Consider the following 22,954-nt stretch of genomic DNA (forward strand, 5'->3'; position numbering starts at 1 on the left):
AGATTTGGATTTTGCCGATTTTGTGTTGCACTAGCTGGCACTGGAGCTTGCACATTTCCTGGAACTTTCTAGAAAACCTCATGGCTTCTTTGGAAATCCTGTAGCTGTCACATGCTTGGGCCTGTTCTTGTTTGTCACGTGTTGCATACTATTTGCGTTTGCTCTGGAGCCAACTGAACCCATACTTTTGTCACTTGCATGCATACTTGTATGTTTTTCTGTCACCTCACGGATTTGACAAATCTCTATGGCTTTGCTCAATGTTAAATCACTGTCACAAAGTAAAATCTTTCTCACAGCACCACTAATACCACATACAAGCCTGTATTTTATTAGGTCACCTTTTAGGTCACCAAACTGACACATCGTAGCTCTGTTTCTCAAGTCAGTTATAGAAGCTCCAAATGTTTCCCCTAGTTTCTGATCTCTCATGTAAAACAAATGCCTCTCTAACGTAACATTTGTCTGGGGGTTGCTCATTTCTCTAAACTTGTGCTTCAAACACTCGGGGACTTCCGTTTATTCAGCTTGTACAACAATATGCAGGTCCGCACCTTCTCCTTCATACACTGCTGGTGCATACAAATGAACGCTCTCCTTCTATGGCTTCAGACGCTACTAGGTTTAGCAAAATGAATGCCCTGGTGCGTGCATCTCTAGCAGCATAAACTGCTTGTATAAAAATATCCTACTCTTGCTCAAATATTCTCCAGTTCTCTGCAACATTATGATCAAACAAAAGTGGTAGGGGTTTTCGAAATCCATCTGTCACATTAACACATTCCACTGAAGGGTTTTTTTGCAAATAAGCATGAATATACACACACACACATATGCAAAAGTTTCTGACAAACAGAACTTGCCCAATAGCTTCGTCCTCTGAAGTTATACTTTCGTCTGGCTTATCGGAATTATGTGAATGAACGAACTCCTAGCACTTTCGAATAACTGGACTTTACGAAATAAACTTCTTGAGCTTTTCAATACTTTATTGGACTTTGCGAAAAAAACTTTTCGGGCTTTTCGATGCTTTACTGGACTTTGCGAAACAACTTTTCAGGCTCTTCGTTGCTTTTGGAATTTTTTTGGTAATGGCAGAAATGCTAAAGTATTACACCATCACTTTCTATTCTTCTGGAATTTTATCGATAAAGACAGAAATGCTACAGTCATGGAACATCACTTGATAAAGTCATCACTTTAAGAAACATTCGAGAACTTTACGTTGTGAGTGAATAACTCATGAGCACTGTGATACTCTTGTAATGTCATCTTTTGCAAAAAAACACCTCTTGTCAGTGCAAGAAACATATCAAGCAACTGTACAATGTGAATAAATCGAACATCTGTTTCCCAAAACTCAATAACTTTCGAAGTAATTGCACTTTGCGAATACAGCACACTGAAATGTCCCCAAAATGGCGGTACCTCTAGGCAACTATTTATAGTACAAGAAGAACTCTGTAATGGAGACACTTTGCGAATAGACACAACCAGCACAAGATCTTTTCTCGAAATAGCTACACTTTGACAGGATTGCTTGAAATAATTCTACTTTGCACACAATGCACTCTGAAATACATGCACAGTAATAAGCACACACTGTAAGCACTTTTACACATTCTGAGATACTTCAAATTACTTTAGTTATGCCCTTGATACAATACGAAGTTGCAGTTTTGCCCAAACACAGCACTTTGCTCAAAACACATGCAGTCGGCTTGCTTTATTTTTGCTTAATGTGCCCTTTTCTTTTCCTATTGTAATCGTTTTGCTCGTTTAAGCCCTTTTCATGCCCAACGTACTCTTCTTGTGCTTGTTTTACTCTAAACATGCCCAACTTTGCCTTAAACACACTTGTTTTGCTTTAAACATATTTGTTTTTTGCTTTATTGTTAATCGTTTTATCAAACACTTATCTTAAACAGTTTCTTTAGTTAAACTTTTTGTACTTTCCGCTTGCCCGATACTGCAGTTTGTGCCCTTGTAATGCCCCTTTTTTCTGTCTTTCACATCAAATAAATAATTAATTTTATTTCTCATTACCTCTGATTCTTTCTGATTACGTTTGTGCTCTTTTCTCTTGGTTCTACTTTCACTGTTGTCTTTACACCTCACAGCTCGGAATATTCTTCTCTCTTCCATCCTGGTTCTGACACCATGTTGCTTTCATGTTACGACACGAATAAACAAATCTTCGTGGGTTCTGTTCAAGCAGCTTTATTTCATATAAACACACTGCTACTGTTGATTATTGACTAGAACTTAAGCAACTTATATACAGACTAAACTGCTATCATGCATGCTCACTCTTTGGCTGCTTCTACAAGATGGCACTAGGGGATTGCATGTGTCTGGAATTTATATGTGCACTCGCAGCCTCGCATGCTTCTTAAAGATATAGCACACACACTTTACACTCTGAACTCTTTACCTTCTAAACAGCATGAAACATTACCTATGAGGGCCTCTGGAATTACTACTTAACTGTAGCCTCTAAACAGGCTTCATGCCTCATGAATGGACAAAGGCAGCAGTCATCCCTCTGCACAAAGGTGGGCCAACTACAGACCCTGGAAACTACGGACCTATAAGTCTCACTAGTCTTATATGTAAAGCTATGGAAAGAATTATCATGGAGATGATCAAAAGAGATATATTAAACTTCCAAACACTGGACCCAACCCAGTTTGGTTTTGTCAAGGGCAAACAATGCCTACTCAACCTGGTGGACTTCACCAAAGCAATGGATGAGGGCAAAATTGTTCACAATGCCTACCTTCACCTGGCCAAGGCATTTATCACAATACCCCACTCGGGCAATGCTGACAAACTCAAGAGGTTAGGTACAAACCTGTATGTCACCCAGTGGATAGCCAACTGGCTCACAGACAGGACCCAGGAAGTTAGAATCGGGTAGTCCACCTCTACAAAGAGGCCAGTGAGGATCAGTCCTCGGACCGCTCCTTTTTGGAATTTACTTTTTAGACGTTAAGGACAATGTTATGGTCTCTGGCTGACTAAATTTGCAGATGATTGCAAATTAGGAGCAGTCATTGAATCTCAACTGACACAAATGTTCTCCAGGAGGGGCTGACACAGGCAAACAGCTGGTGTCATAGCCATGGACTAAAACTAAATGCCAAGAAATGCATAATATTTTCCTTTAGGAAGTCATCCATCCCTGGTAACTATCATATTGACAACACACTCCTTATAATTGACCCAGTAGTCAGGGACTTAGGGACATGCATAGGTAGTAATCTAACCTTTGACCATCAAGTGTGTACAGTGGTGAGGAAATCATTCTATGTTGTGCAACTTATAAACAAAAGTATGGCATACAAGTCCAAGGAAGCCACTGTTCCACTGTATTCGGCATTCATTAGACCGATCATTGAGTACAATGCCCCCCCTTTGGTATGTACCTAACCAGATATATCCAACAATTGGAACGTCCACAGTGGTTCCTCACTAAAAGAGCACAGGGTGCAAGTAAAATGTCCTTTGCAGACTGCCTCAAGGACGTATCCCTGTATTCTGTCTCCTACAGGCTTTTGAGAGGAGATCTATGCCAGGCATACAGGGCATTGTCAGACCGCACTCTGATGGACATCCTGCATATCCACAAAACAAACAGCACCACAATTACCCATTCTAAAGACTTAAACCTTGCCTGTGATATAAATAGGACCTGCTGGAGAGAGAGGTATGTATCCCACAGTCTACCCCGTCTATGGAACAGGTTCCCCATACATGTGAAGCAGAGTTCCTCCCTAACCCAATTCAAGTGCAACTTGGGACAATTGGATGGGAAACTTGAAATACATCCCTGGTTTGGCACCTATGTCTCTAATGGACACAGATCACCTGTAAATTGTTCATCTCCTAGGCCCAAGCTTACACTTATCAAGAGTATCAGAATTTGTCAGATTTGGGATGCATGGCTATGCTTAAAAAAGCCCTTGTGGTCATTAGTCTAGTAAACACCTATGAACCTATGAGTAGCCAGTTATGGAGAAACTTTTCTGAAATCCCCAGATATGAACTCAAGAGTTTGAAAGCTCCTTGATCAAATCTCCCTGTAAGCGAATAACATGAGATTACCTTGCTGACGCACTTCAAGCTCAACCTTGATGAGTGGATGGAAACCACAAATTTGTCCCAAGAGTTCCACTTGGGTCTCTCATTAACAGGGGCGACATGTGCTGACTGAGGTTTCATATTTGGGAACAAACTCTTGGCTAAGCTTATAAGTGCCCCAGGATCATTAGCCTGGTAACCTGCTATGAGCCTATGTTCCAGGTAATTTAACAACCTCAGTTCAAAAGTGGCTGAGGTGTATATGCGGATCAGATGCCAAACCTCTCGAAGATATAGGATCCTGGGATTTCAAAACTGCAGGGTGGATCAGAGAAGGAGACAGCATTGGTTGGGCAGGTGTGCTCACAGATCCGGGAGGGGATGGAGCTGGCAGGACCCCCATCTGGATCTGAGCCGTAAGGTACTTCTGCATCATTCTGTCCATGTTGGCCTCAGACAAACTCCTTGAAGACTTAGATGAAGTCATAGACACCAGCCTTGAGTGCTTGGTCAGCATTTCAAGTAACTTGGAAGGTAAAGCTGGAGAGAAAAGGTTTCAGTACAAATTCCAGCCTATATACTGTACTTGTCAGATCTGATGGATGGGGATCCAAGAGAGGCGGACATAAGAGGAGAACTGGTAGCAAGAGCTGAGCCAGTCTGATCCAAGAGCTACCAGAGACCTTGGATCTTGGGGAGTCAGATCAGAGACCTTTAGAATTTTTTCGGATAACTCCGAGAAAGACTTTGGGGATTTTGGATGATATCTCTTTCTCTGCTCCAAGACCACTGAAGATGGTTTTGAGGGGGGTTTGAGACCCAGCTGGTAGCAATCCTTTCAGGATAAGCTTATTTCTGCAGTTAAAGAAGGTCCTAGAATTAAAGGTAGCACATAGGGTATCCAGGTGGGCTGCTCTCAAACAGTAGAAGCACTTCTTGCAGGCATCAGAATTGGGAATCTTATGCCCATAAGTGGTGCACTTTTTAAATCCCATAGGTTTTTATGACATGGGCTTCTTGGACATGCTAAATTTAACCCAAAGGTTAACAGAGGAAACTGCAACAACTTCATCTAAAATGAACAGCAGATAGAATTCTACAAACTTTTTTTTTTTTTAATGAAAATTTAGAAAATAGAAAAGGGTACCAGGCAAGTACCATGAGTGGTACGAGACACATTACTGAAATGGAAAAAACAGCAGAACTGTAATGCCTGCAAATAGCTGACAAGGAGAAAGAGTAAACCAAATTAAAAGATAGTTAAAAGGCAAAAAATATTAGTAAAATTACATAAAAATAATTCTCCAAAAAACACTCTTATGCCAGATCAATGGATCTTCCATCTTGCGGCGATGGTGGCAAACGAGATCTAAGCATTTGGGGATGGAATGGAGCATTATGGGTAGAGGGAGGGGCTCGAGCTTCGGTTCCGAAGTCTTGTGTATGTGGCCAAGTTGGATCTGAGGACTGGATCCTAGACCCATTTGTGAGGAAGAACGAAAAGGACATCCGATCTAAAGTTTCTGATGCTGTGTACTATCCTGACTTTAGGAAGGAAGAAAAGAAGCTGCACAAAGTCCTGCTGGTAAGAAGAAAGAAAAAGACTTGTACCAGAATACTACTGAAAAATGTCACGTCTTGCAGATGCCCAGTCTTTACAAACCTTGAGTACTACTGTTCATCAAAAAAAGGAAGATGGCAGGAGCATACCTAAGACAGGGGGCGTCCAGACAAAATGAAATGAGTCCTGTTCGACATTCTTACATGAGGAATTCAGAAGTACGATCTGGAGTTTGCATCCAGCCCAATTATTGCAGAAAATCCTACGAGATGAGGAACCCACTTCAGACTCGAGGCTTGAACTGAGATCTACCTTTTTTGGATATTATGGCTCAGCTGAATGGCTCACAGATTCTGCAAGCTAGTGCAGTGTGAAAACAAAACAGTGCATATAACCAGAAGTGTAGCTGACTCAACCACCTTCCTGTGCCAGTACCATGAACAGCACTCCACTACCTCATCTCTTCAAGTGAAATGCAAAAGAAAAATAAGTCAATCGCTATACTGTAGCTATTTGGCTTATTACAGATACCCCCACACACACACACACACACACACACACACACACACACACACACACACACACACACACACACACACACACACACACACACACACACACACACACACTTTCCGCAAAGAAGAAAAAAAAGGATGTTTCTTCAACTGGCACACTAATCAGGTGGCCAGATGCACACCTCCCCCTCGCCCTCACCCCCAATGCCTAGCCACTCAGGTTCCATTTCTGTACCCTGCCCTCGATCCTCCTCCATTTTATTAAAAAAAATTTCTTCTTACGATAAACTGTAGCAAACGGTTGCTACAGTTAATACCCAGCCTGCACGGAGGTAACTTTTAAACTGCAACAAACTACAGTTTAGACCACACAAAGAGTGCTACAGCTCTCAGGTTTGATGTCAAATGCATTAGAGATAGGGAATGGCTGATCAGCCAACACTTTACCTGGGCAGTTAACCCTCTTGCCCCACCCTAGATAAACTACTACACATAAATTTACAGGTAGCTTCATTTATCATCTTACTCCCAGTACAAAGTTTGCTACGGATATTTTTCAACAGCATAACAGAAAGGCAAGTTTAAGAGGGTAAATAAACTAGTAAAGTTTCTGTAATGGCCTAACAAAGAGTGCTCAGAAATTTTACATCTCTTTAATAAGAACAAGGCTGGTGTCAGCATTACAAGTCATCTGCAATCAAATTGTTCACTAAGGGGGTCCCAGTAACGCAGAGCAATTTACAGCTATATCCAATTTGTAATAATTCATGTGGGCTCGCTTCTTTATACACATCTATGTTCATCAGATTACTCACCACATTCACAATTTTTTTTTTACTAGAAATTCTTTCCCTTGCTGCAGACTACCAGTTGTCTACTCCTATACTGTTGTGGTTATAGGTTGGCACCTCAACTTATTTTGAAGAGCAAATAGGCTTATGCCTTGTAGGAATTTTGTAAAATAATGCAGATAATTTATTTGTTTACTTGCTTAATATTTGTTGACCAGGGTAGAGCATGGATCCAGGTGGGCTGTTTTCATGCTCAGACCAGGAAAATTGAGTTTACAGTACAGATAAACTATACAAATACTACATTATGCATACAAAAGCATAACATTGTAGAAATCTACCTGACATTGATAAAGTCTGTCCAGTAGAAAACTGACATGCAAAATCATAACACTATTGAAGAAATTTACAGGGCATTGCTTAAGTCTAATACAAAATCTGACATGGAAAAACATGACATAATAGAAGTCTGTTTAATATCGAGGTATGTACAATTCTATTTACTGAGCCCTTTTATGTTAATTTAGGCTACAGTGACAGAATGACAATGTAGGTGGTTGAGGACAGATAGAACAGTGAGTCAAGTACAACAGAGGTAAGTGGGTGTTGTGATGAGCAGGAAGTGGTGGAGAGGGTGGGAAGAGAGATGATGGTGAAAGGTACAGGAAAGCATGAGAGGGGGGCTTATTCTAGTATGGGTGTTTTAGTATTACATTATGAGGTGAATGTACAGAGGGAGGACAGAGTGAATGATGGAGTTTTGCTGTTAACTACTGCCTTGTAGAGAAAAATGTTTACAAGCAGCTCTCTTGTGTAAACATTTTTAAGCTGAAGTCTAAAACTGGAGAAGACATCGATGTCTCTTTTTTATGCTGAAAGTGATTCCCATGTCAGAGGTGCCATTACTCCAAAACTGTAGTCAATGGAATATGTTTTGTGACTGGGGTGGAGAGAGTATTGTGCTGAAAGGTTATATGACAGAGAGGAGAGCTGGCTAAAGAAAATGAGGATTCCTTGGTACAGGAATTGATGTATAAAGAAGGCTAGGAGAAGTGTCCATCTTGGACTTGTACAATACCATTTTGCTTTAATGAGAACTAAGCAATGGTGTACCCTTTATGGGGAGTAATGTGATGAATCAACAGATTTGCTTGGCTAGTGTTTGCAGAGCTTACCTTTTTTTTTCCTTTGAGGCTTTGGCAATAATACCGAGGCTGCATTCTACCAACAATGAGATAATTCTCTTTCCAATGGCTAGTCTAACTTCTGGTGACAGGAGTATGACTTTTTGGCACAGAAAAGTATAGTATTTAATATTAATCATATAATATATGGATGCAAATAACATACTTCTGCTAATTAAATCAAGCAGCATTACTCTGCTACTGCTATTAGTCTCCACAGCTTTTAGTGCAACTCATACCAAGAGACAAATTACTGAAAATCGACTTGGAAGACAGCCACCTTGCCACTGTGTTGCGATATTAAACAAGGTAACACCAGAGAAGTCGAAAGAAAGCAGTAACAATGTTACCTTTTAAATACTTCATTTCACCTATAAAGCAAAACACAAGTGCTGAATCACTTACTATTTGTAGGTTTCTGAACGGATGTATTCAAAAACATGTGATATTCCAAGTAGGAATTGGTCAGCAATAGGTGTAACCCATGGATTGTTCTCTGCCTTAAACACTTGCTTTGCTCCAGTTAAATCCAAGTTGCCTGTAAAGAAAGCAAACAACATCAATAAGGAAGCACAGGTTAAAAAATGCCGGCACCCCGTGTGGCAGCAGCTCCTTTGGATCCTAAAGAAAAGTGCACTGTTTGCCTTATTTTTCGTCAAAAACAGATTTAAGGGCAAGAAATGAAGGTATGATTAACTACAATGCTGAGAATCTTCTGGAAATCCGATCTCATATTTCACTGTACTGCATGCTTGATGACCTGCTAGCAGAGAGGCCTGTAAACTCAAACACACTCCAGGAACTCCTGCAGTTTGGAATCTTACTGGAACCTGGTAAGAACTGCAGAAACCTGTCTAACCAGTTGACAATCAGACAAGGGAAGCATATTAAAAGGAAAGGATGGGCCTGCACTTCCTTCCATGCTCCTGACAAATGTACGCTCAATGGACAGCAAGATGGACTGTTTAAGGACGGATCTTTCCATACAATCTAAGGTGAGAAATAGTTGTTTACTTGTGTTCACTGAAACTTGGCTGAAACCCAGTATAAATGATAGTACAATATATGTGGAGGGGATGTCATTATTTCGTGCTGACAGAAATCAGTCTCTGTGGCAATTCTCGTGGAGGGGGTGTTTGTGTGCATATCAACAACTGGTGTACAAACTGAGAAATACTCGCCTCTCACTGCTTACAGAACACGGAGTTCATGTCACTAAAATGCAGACCCTTCTACCTGCCTAGGGGATTCAATGAAGTGAGCATAACAGCTGTTTACATCCCTCCAGTGCTAATTTCAATGTGGCATTGAACATTCTGTATCTGTCAAGAAATGACCTCCACAATAAGAAACCTGAGTTTTCCCATATAATTGCAGGTGATTTCAATCAAGCTGACTTTAAATTCTTCATCACCCCATTACCATCAACATGTGAGCTTTGCACCAAGAGGGGAGAACACTCTGGATAAGGTGTATACAAATGTAAAACTGGCCTACAAAGCAGTACCTTATCCACATCTGGGCAACTCAGACCATCTGGTCATCATGCTGCTTCCTGCACACACACCACTGCTGAAAAGGGGCAATCCTACAACCAAACAAGGATATGGTCTGAAGGAGCAGTCTTAGCACAACAGGACTGCTTTGAATGTAAGAACTGGTCAGTATTCAGAGATGCAGTTGTAAAGAACCACCATACTGACCTGGAAGAGTATACAGAATCTGCAATGACTAGCTGGTGAAGCATATGAGCTCCTAAAGGCACAAAATGGTGCATTTAAATCAAAAGACAAGGATGCCCTAAAAGAGGCTACAGCAAATCTAAGCAGAGGTATAAAGGAGGCTAACAGGACCTGCGGACATAAAATTCAGGGACACCTCTGTTATCAAAGGGACTCCAGACGTCTCTGGCAAGGCATTCAAGCCATAACTGACTACAGGCCTGCATCCTCCCCATGTGATGACAACACAGAATTTCTGAGCTAACTACACACCTACTTCAGCAGATTTGATATGGACAACACTGTGCCAAATAAGCTCCCTGTCGAACAAGGTGTGGAGGTGCTATAAGAACATCTGATGTTCTGAAGACCCTGAGGCAAATAAACCCAAGAAAAGCAGCTTGTCCTGATAATATTATGTGTAGGGTTGTAACAGACTGTGCTACCCAGCTGTCCACTGTACTAACAGATATATTCAACACATTCCTGCAACTAGCCATTGTACCTAGTTGTTCAAAAATATGACAATCATTCCCTTACCCAAAACCTCCCAACCAACAAGCCTAAATGATTACTGGCCAGTTGCTCTTACATCAACAGTAATAAAGTGTTTTGAGCAGTTGATCAAGAACTATCTCTTCAAGCCTACCTGTAACACTGGATACATTACAGTTTGCTTATAAATCTAACCACTGCATGGCTGATGCAGTAGCTATAGCACTTCATGAAGCCTTGGCACATCTAGAGAACAAGAATTGCTGTGTCAGAATGCTGTTCATTGATTTTAGTTCCATCTTTAACACTGTCAACCCCCAGAATTTGACATCGAAGCTGATCCAGCTGAGCATCAACACCCCCCCCCCATGTAACTGGATATTGGAGTTTCTCATCAACAGACCCCAAAAAGTATGTGCGGGAAATAACAGTTCAATCAGTATTACACTGAGCACAGGTGTCCCACAGGGCCGTGTTCTGAATCCTCTGCTGTTCACCTTGTTGACACGACTGTATGGACAAGCATGAATCCAACAAAATCACCCAGTTCGTGGATGATACCACTGTCGTAGATCTGGTCAGAAATGGTGAGGAAACAGCCTACAGGGATGAAGTGCAGGATCTGATAGGCTGGTGCAACAGCAACAATCTGGCCTTAAATGTAAGTAAGAAAAATAATTAATAGTGGACTTCAGGAGAACACAGGAGATGCATCAACCTCTGGAAATTAAGGGGGGGGGGGGCAGAGGAAAGAGTCAGAAACACCAAGTTCCTGGAGGTGCACATCTCAGATGACCTATCCTGGTAGACTCATATTAGCTACACAGTGAAGAAGGCGCAGCAACGTCTGCACTTCCTATGGAAATTGTGGAAAGCAACCCTGTCTTAGTCCATCCTCAAAGAATTCTACAGGGGGACCATTGACAGCATTCTCTCAAATAACATCATAGTTTGGTATGGTAACTGCAAAGCATCTGACTGCAAGGCTCTCCTGAGGGAAGTAAGGACAGCGGAAAAGTCAATGGTTCCTCACTCCCATCCATGGATGATCTGCATGAGACTCAATGTGGTGGAAGAGTCAGGAAGTTAATCAACAATCCCACTCACCCTCCCCTTGGCAAGTACTTCTGCCTTTCCTCGGGCAGGTGGTATCGCAGTTTACACCGCGAAACATCTAGACTGAATAAGAGCATCTTCCCTCTAACCATAAGGCTACTGAACTTAAATGCCAGGCATGACAGCGAATAATTAAATCAATATGCCACTTGCTATGGAGCATCAAATACAGTAATCACTCTGGCAAATTGTTTCAATAACCAGTACAGTTAGCTTGATTTCTTATGCTATTACTTCCTGAATGTGCAATAGTAAGGAGTGAGTCACCACTCCATACATGTGCAATATGAACATCAGAATATATTATAACCAATGAAGTGCAATATTCTAAGCAATCACAATGTGAAGTCATAGTCTTACAATACCTACTAGTATAATATTGTCTCATGTCATCCTGTACAATTGTGCTAATTTATTGTGTTGTTAATATTTTAAGTACTGTATGTGCATTAGTCTTACTGTCATTCAAACTGTGTGTTCATTGTTATGTCTTTCACAGGGGCCAAGGCAAAGTAATTTCTTTCAGTTGCACTGCTGTGTACATCTGACTGACAATAAAGTTTACTTTGACAAGTTAACATGTAATGCTGTGATTACGCTCCAAAATCAGAAAAAAAGATAAATCTGATGCACTTTACTGCGGAGCAGGATCAGACTGTTAGCACTGTTACAGTGTCGTAAAAGGGAAGGGACATTCATTCACTCTCAATGGCCCCTGAATATCTTTCCTTCTATATCCATGTAAGTATCGTATTTAAATTAGGGCAGTATTTAAAAACGGTCCCTGATTTTTTTCCTTACTTGCTGTCTATGCGACAACATTCTTTTACTGCTTTAAAAAAAAAAAAAATTTTTTTTTTCCTTTTTTAAGGCATGGAGCAGATAAAAATCCATGTACTAAAAAGAGTTATGATCAGGTCTCACTGATCGTAACCAGTTATTGTGTGTTCTAGACATGAATGCCAAGATCTACCTCTCGAGCTTCACTCTCAAGGTGAATTTCTTGGCATTCATGTCTCAAACACATAATAACATGCTTAAAATCATAACCCTCTACATTCAGTTCTGCAGAATGGGATACTCCATCTGGGCACAGCCCATTTTTCAGTGGAGGTCCTGGAAAAAAAATCCAAGCAGCATCCATAAATTTTCAATAAGCAAAGAAAGATAAGTTGTACAAGTGACAATCAGTGCTGCGTGAAAGCTTTCCACAGCACATGTCCAAACCAATGCAATCTTGCCTCTCTAGCTTTGTCTCCAAACCATCCAATCTGAGTTGACCCTCCTATATAATGATTCCTAATCCTGTCCATCCTCGTCACACCCACTGCCAATGTTAACATCTTTAACTCTGCCACCTCCAGCTCTAACTCCTGTCTTTTTGTCAATGCCCCCATATAACATAGCTGGTCGCACTACCCTCTTGTAGACCTTCCCTTTCCCTCTTACTGGTACAAGTCTGTCACAAATCACTCCTGACACTCTTCTCCACCCACTCCATCCTGCCTGTACTCTCTTCTTCACCTCTCTTCCACACTCACCATTACTCTGAACTACTGATCCCAAGTATTTAAACTCATCCACCTTCGCCACCTCTACTCCTTGCATCCTCACCATTCCTCTATCCTCCCTCTCATTCACGCACATATATTCTGTCTTAGTCCTGCTGACCTTCATTCCTCTCCTCTCTAAAGCACATCTCCACCTCTCCAGGGTCTCCTCAACCTGTTTCCTACTCTCACTACCAATCACAATGTCATCCACAAACATCATAATCCATGGAGTCTGATCTAGTCTGTCAACCTGGGCTCAGAGCTGATCCTTGATGTTATCCCACCTCCACCTTAAACGCATCTGTCACTTCCACTGCAGACTTCAACACTGTCACACTACCCTCGTACATATCCTGTACCACTCTTACATACTTCTCTGACACTCCCAACTTCCTCATACAATACCACTTCTTTCTATGCACCCTGCCATATGCTTTCTCAAAGTCCATAAAGACACATTGCAACTCCTTCTGACCTTCTCTGTACTTCTCCATCAACACCATCAGAGCAAACATTGCATCTGTAGTGCTCTTTCCTGGCATGAAACCATACTGCTGCTAACTAATCATCACCTTCCTTCTTAACCTAGTTTCCACTACTCTTTCCCATAACTTCAGGCTGTAACTGATCAGTTTTATCCCTCTTTAGTTGCTACAGCTCTGCACATCACCCTTATTCTTAAAAAATTGGTACAATACAATTTCTCCACTCCTCAGGAATCTTCTCACTTTCTAAGATTTCATTAAACAATCTGGTTAAAAACCTCACTGCCATCTCTCCTAGCCACCTCCATGCTTCCACAGGTATGTCATCTGGACCAACAGCCTTTCCATTCTTCATCCTCTTCATAGCTGTCCTTACTTCCTCCTTGCTAACCCATTGCACGTCCTGATTCACTATCCTCAGATCATTCAACTTTCTTTCTCTCTCATTCTCTTCATTCATCAGACCCTCAAAGTACTCTTTTCATCTGCTCAACACACACTCCTTACTTGTGAGTACTTTTCCCTCTTTTTTTCTTTACTACCCTTACCTGATGCACACCTTTCCCAGCTCGGTCCATCTGTCTAGCCATTCAGTTCAAGGTCTTTTCTCCCTCCTTAGTGTCCAACCTTTCATACAACTCTCCATACACCTTACCTCCTTAGCCTTCATCAACTCTCTCTTTGCCATATACCTCATCACCTTATACTCCTGTCTACTTTCTTCATCTCTCTGACAATCCCACTTCTTCACCAACCACTTTCACTGTATACTTTCCTGTACTCATTCCACCACCAGGTCTCCTTGTCCTCCTTCCTCTGCCCAGATGTCACACCAAACACCTTTCTGTCTCTCTTACCAGCTCTGCTGTAGTTACCCAGCTATTCAGTAACTCTTCACTGTCACCCACTGTCTGTCTTAACTCTTCCCTGAACTCCACCTCACAATCATACTTTTTCATCTTCCACGGTTTGATCCTTGATACTGCCCTCATTCTCCTCCTCCTCTTTATCACAGTCATCCTACAAACCACCATCCTATGCTATCTAACAACGCTTTCCCCTGTCACCACTTTACAGTCTCCAATCTCCTTCAGACTGGCCCTCCAGCATAGGATATAATCTACCAGTGTGCATCTTCCTCCACTCTTGTACGTCACCCTATGCTCCTCCCTCTTCTTAAAATATGTATTCACCAATGCCATGTCCATCCTTTTCACAAAATCCACTACCTTCTGCATTCCTTAACACCATACCTGCCATCACTTCCTTATCCCGTCTGTTCTCTTCACCAACATGCCCACTGAAATCCGCTCCAATAACCAATCTCTCACCCTTGGCTACACTCATCACAACTTCATCCAACTCACTCCAAAATTTTTTTTCTCATCCATCGCACACCCAACTTGTGGAGCATATCCACTAACGACATTCATCGCACCATTAATTTCCAGCTTCATAAACATCACTCTGTCCAACACTTTTCACATCCAAACCACTCTCAGTGTGCTGTTCCTTCAGGATAAACCCTACCCGATTTCGCCTCCCACCCACACCATGATAGAACAATTTGAATCAGCCTCCGATACACGTGGCCTTACTCCCCTTCCATCTGGTCTCTTGCACGCAAAATACATTAACCTTCCTTCTCTCCATCATATCGGCTAGCTCTCTCCCTATACCAGTCATACTACCAACATTTAAAGTTCCTACCCTCACTACCACACTCCTAACCTTCCTCCACTCTTCCTATCTCCGGGCATGCCTTCCCCCTCTTCTTCTTTGGCCAACAGTAGTCCAATGATGATGCTTCTACTGGATTGAGAGACCACTCATGAGGCAGCAGAGTTTTGCTCAATCTGTCTGCTAAAATATTGGACTTTCCTGGTATTCACATTACTATCAGAAATTGATAGGAAAACATTGCTAATAGCCAGACCCTCATTGCTTCTCATCATAATGGGTATGAACCTGTCCCCCTTTGTTGATGTCAATTGTCCCCCTTGGATATGAGTTTAATTTATGGGTAACATTTGGTCTGCATACAACTATATTACTGCTTGAAGAAGGTGATCACTGGCTGTTTTTTTTTTTTTTTTGGAGACTGTTTTTGGGGTGACATTTTATTCTTTGACATTTTATTCTTTGCCCCTTTACAGTTATCAAGAGGTGTGGTTCTTATTAGGCAGTTGCTGTTCGCGAGAAAGTTGATTTAACAACTTTGGAACTTATGATACTGTTTTCAAGGGGCATATGAACCTATGGACTTTATGTAATTGTCATGTGCTTATACATTAGAAGCTTTATCTAGCTTTGCTTCATTTTTGCCTTTCTGGTAAATATTACAAGTTTACCACTTGGTTTGTGAATCTACTAGCCTTCGAACGTCTTTTTTAATTATTACAGTGTTTTCGGGTATTAGCCATCAGTTGAAGATTGTAGTTTGGCTTGCTTGTTGGTTCGGCAAGTCCTAATGGCCCAGTGTGTGGAGGAGGGGATTGATGTCTTTGGCGGCCATCTTTGGATGACGTTACTTTTGGGCTTGTTTTAGCTACTATGAGGGTTGGAAGAGGTAAATACAGTCAGTTCTTCAAATTTGGGGATTATTCTTGGGCAACGCTCGAGACAACATGTTTTAACTGTTATAAATATCGGAAGAGGTGAATACCATCCATATTTTGGTTTGTCTTGACTGTTTTGCATGTCACCTCATGCCTGAAAGTTATTAAAAGCAATTTTATGTTTCTTTCACATCGGAGGAGGTGAATACCATCTGATCTATTGTTTGACATTTATCCCAGCTTTTTCAAACAGCTGGTTGGTTTGGGCTTGTCCATTTGGACACTAAGTCATCCCTGTTTGGCTATTACCCTTATGTAATGATTTTGACTTTCAATTTGGTGAAACTGTCTGGTTTCTTATGGGCAGCAGAACTCTTTTGGGACAGCTTCAAATGCATTTAGTATAAGCATTAATCATATACTTAGATTTTTGTTCCTGAACGATTTCTTGGGGGCTAATACTAGTGATATACTAATATGTGATTATGTTATGCACTGTTCGACTGACTACTCACCTGTTTAGTATTAGATGCTTGTGTTTGCTAGTCCATTGTATCTTTTTGATAGAAATAGGATTATTTTATGTTCCTTATGTTCTACAGTTAAAATGTTTGAACAATAGGGTTCAGAAAAATGTTTTGTTAGCCAGATAATTTCATTGTTAGTACCCTGTATATTTCAACATGGATTCAATTACTATTTTGAAGGGGTTGTCAGCAGACAAAGAAGATATTCAAGTATGTGGGATTGGGAGTACACACTACACTAATGATCAGGTAGAGTTATGTCCAGATACAGTATGTGTCTCTACCTTTCACCAGTTAAGCAAACACATGAAAAATCTTAGATCATGTGTGTGGCATTTAAGGCTTTTCAAAGCCTATTTGGAGAAGGATATTACCCCAAGAGGCTTGAGAATTTGTATAAAACGTCTAGTTGGCCAACTTGATGATACACTTCTTACATCTTGGGCTGAGATTCAACAAAAAGCCTCCATACAATTTTGCCAAAACTTTACATGAGTATTATGAGCGTAGAATAGATGCATGTATATATGAGGTTACCCAGATTTGTGAAAAAGCCAAATCTTTTGAGGGTTCACTAACCTACAAACAATGCTTTGACAAACCAAGGGAGGAGTTACTTCAGTTTGAACAGGAATTAAAAGACAGGAAAATTCAGAAATTCCATAAAGATTTAAGAGTTATAAATTGGGTAAGCCCTTTGAATATGTAAAAAGCACTAAAAATGTCAAGTTTGTCCAAAAAGAGTCATTGCCAATGGGCCAAAAGAGAAAAAGGAACAAGTCAATTCTTACAAAAATCAATCAGTGATACATCTGGTGAGGATTCGTCCTCATACACTGCCACAGAAATTGATAGGCAGCAGATGTTACCAGCTTGTAAGAAATCTTGTAACACTGAACAAGATAAGTCATCACATAATTTGGATTCAGTCCCTTTATCTATAGCAAAAGGAGGAGGGGGGCAGGAAACACAAATCTAAAAACAAGTATAGATGGCTCTCTGGAAGCAATGTTGAATTTTCTGAAACCCAGATAACTTCTACAAGTAATGTCATTAATATTTCATCGGCTGTTTTGTTCTAATCGTATTATGTGATACTTAATAAAGGTTTGAACTTTATCCCTGGGATTTTTGTTTCGGAAGATACTTTTGTTGAGGACCTGTATGCTTTCTGTAGCATGCTTAACCTTAAATTACATTTTCAGGATACTGAAGAGGACAATGGGCATAATGAGTGTAGAGATTTTAAGTTTCATAGGTCTACCTTTGTCCCACCTATGAACAAAAATGTTGGCGTTTCAAAAATGTATATTGAAACAACTACATTTTGGTTTGAATCACCAAAAATACATTTCTCCTTCCAATTTGACATCAAGGGAAATGGATGCTTTAGAAAAGTTAAGGAATAATAAGAATATTGTCATTATTCAAGGAAACAAAGGTGGTGCAACAGTTGTAATGAGCAAGTCCATGAATGCTGAGGAGGCTAATAGACAGTTACAAGATGTCAGATTTCAAACTTGCATGCCCTATAATCCCACAGTTAGATTTAAAAATGAAATGGATACATTTTTGGGATCTGCAGTTAGTGAAGGTATAATAGATAAACGTACAATGTTTCATTTAAAAGTTAAAGATCCCTCATCACAGTAATTCTATCTTCTTCCAGAAATTCACACAGCCATCAATAAACCCCCAGGGAGACCCATTGTTTCTGGAAAAGGTTCCCTTACTGAACCTCTGTCTGCTTACCTTACAATGTATTTAAAGACTTTATTATTAGGAGTTAGAGCAAGGATACAGGACACAACTGAATTTTTAAATATTATTTCTGATACGCAATTGGAGTCAGGTTGGCTGATGTGTAACCAGGACGTCACCTCTCTCTATACCAGTATTCCACATTGGGCAGGATTACGGGCCCTGGAATATTGGTTGAACAAAATGTCTTTATACAGTCTGGGATTCAATACCTTCCTTGTGTATTTGGCAGAGCATGTCCTGTCCAAAAATGTACTCTATCTTAACAAGTGTTATCTACAGTTGAAAGGTACAGCCATGGGTGCATCCTTTGCACCCATATATGCTGATCTGTTCATGGGTTATCTTGAACAGATTAAAATATATGACAGTAATCATAAAATTTTTCTTGAGGAAATAGACATTTGGCGGAGGTTTTTGGATGACTGCTGGATGGTGTGGAAATTGGACGTTATATATCTACAGGAATTTGTCCAGTATTTGAATAAAAATAAATGGGGTATAAGGTTTACAGTTAATTATGATGTGACATCTATTTCTTTTCTGGATGCAACCATACATAAACAACTTGAAGGTACCTTAACCAGTTCACTATACAGGAAACCCCATCATTCAAATACATTATTACACGTCTCCAGTTGTCATCCTAAACACATCATTACTAACATTCCCAAGTCACAATTTATGAAAATACATAGGATCTGTTCTAACACTGAGGACTATAAACATTTTGATCAAGATTTAATCAATCGTTTCAGAGAACATGGGAATCCCATGGCCAAGGTATTGCAGACTAGTAGGGAGGTTCAACAACTTTCCAGAAACGATTTACTTATATATAAGAAACATCAGTTTCAGATGGATAAGATCAGGTTCCCCACCACTTATGGTAGAAATACCCATGAATTGTTGGCAGTGCAACAGCACTGGGACATTCTTTTGGCTGATGATAAATTATGTGACATGTTAGGGGATATCACTTTAGCCATTATAAACGCTACATGCCAATGGAACATTCTATACAGGCTACACTAGATGGGACGAAAGTTGTGAAGTTGTGGGATATTACCTTTGTGGACACTGCTCTTTTTGCAAACATATTTTTCAGACTAAGGAATTTTCAAGTAAATACACCCCAAAAGTTTTTTCTATTAATGTTTTTCCAAACTGCAGCAGTGATTGGACCATTTACCTTGCAATTTGCTCGTGTTCAGGTTTTTATGTTGGCCAAACTTCTAGACCAATTAAATTTTGTATCTCAGAACATCTCAGTAACATTAGAAATAAATATTTGACCAACACTTTGTATAAACATACTATTTCCCATAAGACAGCTACTTTTAAATGTATTATTATTGATAGGATTATGGGCCATAGATCCTTCAAAACAGGTTGACATAAGTTGTTAAATAAAAAAGAAAAATCATGGATTGTGAAACGGGGGTTATTTCCACCTGGTCTAAATGAACACTTATGATTGTTTAATTAATGATCAATTAATGTTTCTGGCTTTATATAGAATCAAGTGGTTGACTACAGACTGAATTATACACTGAAAAAGGCCACTGGGCCGAAACTGGTTTGTTTTTTATGTTCTGCATTGCCACACATTAAACATTTCCATCTTCAGTTGGGTGCTGGCTTTTTTGTGACTATTCGTATTATTTTGAGCCTTGGCGCCTGCCGCCCTTGCAGAATTTTAAGTTGCGGTCGATGTACCATACTATGCCATTTTGTCTGCCTGGATACAGATCATACCTAGAGAGAGGAAATCCTGAAATGTGCAGTGTTAAGAGAACTACATTAATCTCTAACATTTTGATGTGAAGATTGGCCTCTGTTGGGATCTATGTACCTTGGACCATGTTGCCCATGTAATGCCCACCCAAGTGGGAAGCATCCATGGTCACCATGGCCATGGGTGGGGAGAAATAAATGAACATCCTTGAGCTACTACCTATGACTAAATCCACTACATTACGTATTCTCTGCAAATTTTTGATATACGAATCAGAAAGGAAGAGGCTATATACAAATCAGAAACAACATGGGCTAATGTCTGAAAGACCACTGAACTTGTAGTGTCCACTGCAACAACCTCATATAATCACTTGCCATGGGGACCAAAGTAATGGAAGCTGCCATTGATCCCAGCAGTTCTAATATTAACCTGGCCAGTGGTTTGTGATGAGAAAGGAGCTGTAAGGCTCTATTCATCAAGGTGGATAGTCTGCTCTGCAGCAGTCTTGCTATCTCTTCTGTTGCATCCAGGTGACCTCTTATGAACTCCAGTGTGTGAACTGGTATGAACTCAGATTTGTTGTGATTTACTATGATGCCCAGAATAGAACAAAGCTGAAGTAGATTGGTTTCTGGCCCAGACTAGAACAGACCTATTAGGAGCTGTGAGGAGCCATTTGTCTAGATACAGGAACACACAGAACCCCTGCAGATGAGCTGCGACCAGTGCCATGCATTTGGTGAACACCTGGTAGGGGGATATGTGGTGAGGCTAAAAGGTAGGGCTCCAAACTGAAAATGACTGGATCCTAGGCAGAAATGGAGGAATCTTCTGGAACACCTGCCCATTCTGATGTGGTAGTACGCATCATGGAGATCTACTGAGCACATCGAATCATTCTTCCTCAGAAGTGGGTGGATAGACCATACCATTACCTTTCAGAACTTGGAATGTTTGACACAGCTGTCTGAGGTAAAAGACTGGCCTGAGTTTCCCATTCTTTTCTGGCACAAAACAGAACCCCAAGTAAGTTCTGAATCCTGTCTATTCTGGATGGACCTCTTGGATGATTTGCTTTCTTAGCAGTTTTTCTATTTCTAGTGCTGCTGCTTTCCTTTGAGAAGGTGGCACACTGGGAAGTTTATTTACTGATGGGGAAATAAAGGTGACGTGATAACTTCTTACTAGCACTGCTTGGAGAACTGTTGTTACTTATATTAATGACTGTACAGGTGAGATAAATAATGTTGGGCAAACAGCAAATAGAACACATTTAGGAAAGAATGTGACTACTGTGTGTAAAGATCACTCAACCGCTGTGAAACAAAACAAGGCCCCTGACAATTTTGGATACAAGTATTCAGCAATCTGAGGATTCACAGCATTTAGGAGGAAATAAAGAAAGAAAGGAAGGCGTTTATAACAAATAAAGAAGAAAAAGAAACCGACAGATGGAGAATATATATATACTAAAAATGACATTGCTTTGTTATGTAACTCACAGATTACTGGGAATGATAACATTTTTTTTTTTATCAGAAAACATTCAGTCTATTGAAAAAGGCAGCATTTTTTCAAAAGAGAAGGTAGACAAAAGAGGCAAGGAGCAGATAAGAAGGAAGAATTCAATCAAAACTGAACATGGAAAAGCTGAAAAACATTACTTTTAGAAAAAAAAATGAGAAAGACAGATGTTGACAACATGACTGAAGTTGTGGATGTACAAAGCCAGCTGGATAAGAATTGTACACTTAGAAATGTAATATGCAATGAAAATAGTGGGATTAATTAGACTGATGATAAAGATCATTTCTTTGTAACAACTGATAGAGAAGCTATTACTGAATTAGAAACTGAAGTTCTTCAGATCTGGCCTGAAAAGATATTCTTTTAATTGGAGATTCAATTAGTAGAGGAACCGATACTTATATTGGCAGATAAGATAATGAACATCAAATAGTGTTTATGCTTGCCAGGAGTAAAAATTAGAGGATGAGACACAAGTCTTTGAAGTTCTGTTTTTATTCATGTCGGTACAAATGATCTCATCAGCAAGGATTCTATGACTGTTAGTAAGGAACTTACAGGCATCTCAGATAGCAATTTCTATAGGTGTTAGGACTTAATTCTGACAAATCATATATAAAAAGGAGAGTCAGGTCACTGTGAATGAAAAGTTTTTTTAGTAAATACGTACATGACAAAAAAATGGCCCATTTTAAAAAAATGGAAACGTGTAGAGCATCTGAGCCTAATTTTGGGCACCATGTGTTCCGAATGGATGACATGCATTCGTCAAGATCAGGGAGAGAATTATTGCAGCTGATATTTTGCAATATATAACAAATTCAAGGCAGGATTTTTGCCAGGTAGAAAATTTAACAGTTCACAGATAGTAACATTTGATGCATCTCTGATGGTTGTTAATGCTAGGAGCATTATTAAAGGTTTTTTATTGGAAAATTTGCTACGTTCCCGCAAGATTGATGTTATTATTGTTTGTGAAACATGGTTAAAGAACAAAGACTGGAAACCAGTTCTGTCAGGGTATAAATGTTTTTACTGTAACAGACATTCTAACAAAAAATCAGGTGGAGGTGTTACGACAGGGATTAAAGATAGTATGAGACCTGTGATTATTACATGTACAATGAAAGCACCGATACTATTGACTGTGTAACTGTGACAGTAAAGTCAATCATGAAACATGCAACAGTTGTTGGAGTGTATAAGACCACCAAACTCAAGTGCAGATGACCTAGAGGAATTCATACATTTCTTGCATAAAACACAGAAGGGAAGAGTAATAGTGGTTGGGGACTTAAACTTACCATGAACAGACTGGAATAATACTGCTTCTACA

The 22,954-nt window shown here is 40.1% G+C and overlaps 1 protein-coding gene across 2 annotated transcripts in view; it reads right to left on the reverse strand.

Annotated features, from left to right (window-relative positions):
- The window catches only part of RSU1 (Ras suppressor protein 1), a 1,003,924-nt gene that overhangs the window by 494,486 nt on the left and 486,484 nt on the right, over positions 1 to 22,954 (reverse strand). For both annotated transcript variants that reach the window (XM_044067536.1, XM_044067535.1), the window contains exon 8: positions 8,540 to 8,672. In XM_044067536.1, the coding sequence (XP_043923471.1) occupies positions 8,540 to 8,672 (133 nt within the window). The remainder of the gene's footprint in view (positions 1 to 8,539; positions 8,673 to 22,954) is intronic.

Source organism: Protopterus annectens, chromosome 3.part1 (assembly GCF_019279795.1).
Source record: "Protopterus annectens isolate FY-2018-M chromosome 3.part1, PAN1.0, whole genome shotgun sequence".
Classification (NCBI taxonomy): domain Eukaryota; kingdom Metazoa; phylum Chordata; order Ceratodontiformes; family Protopteridae; genus Protopterus; species Protopterus annectens.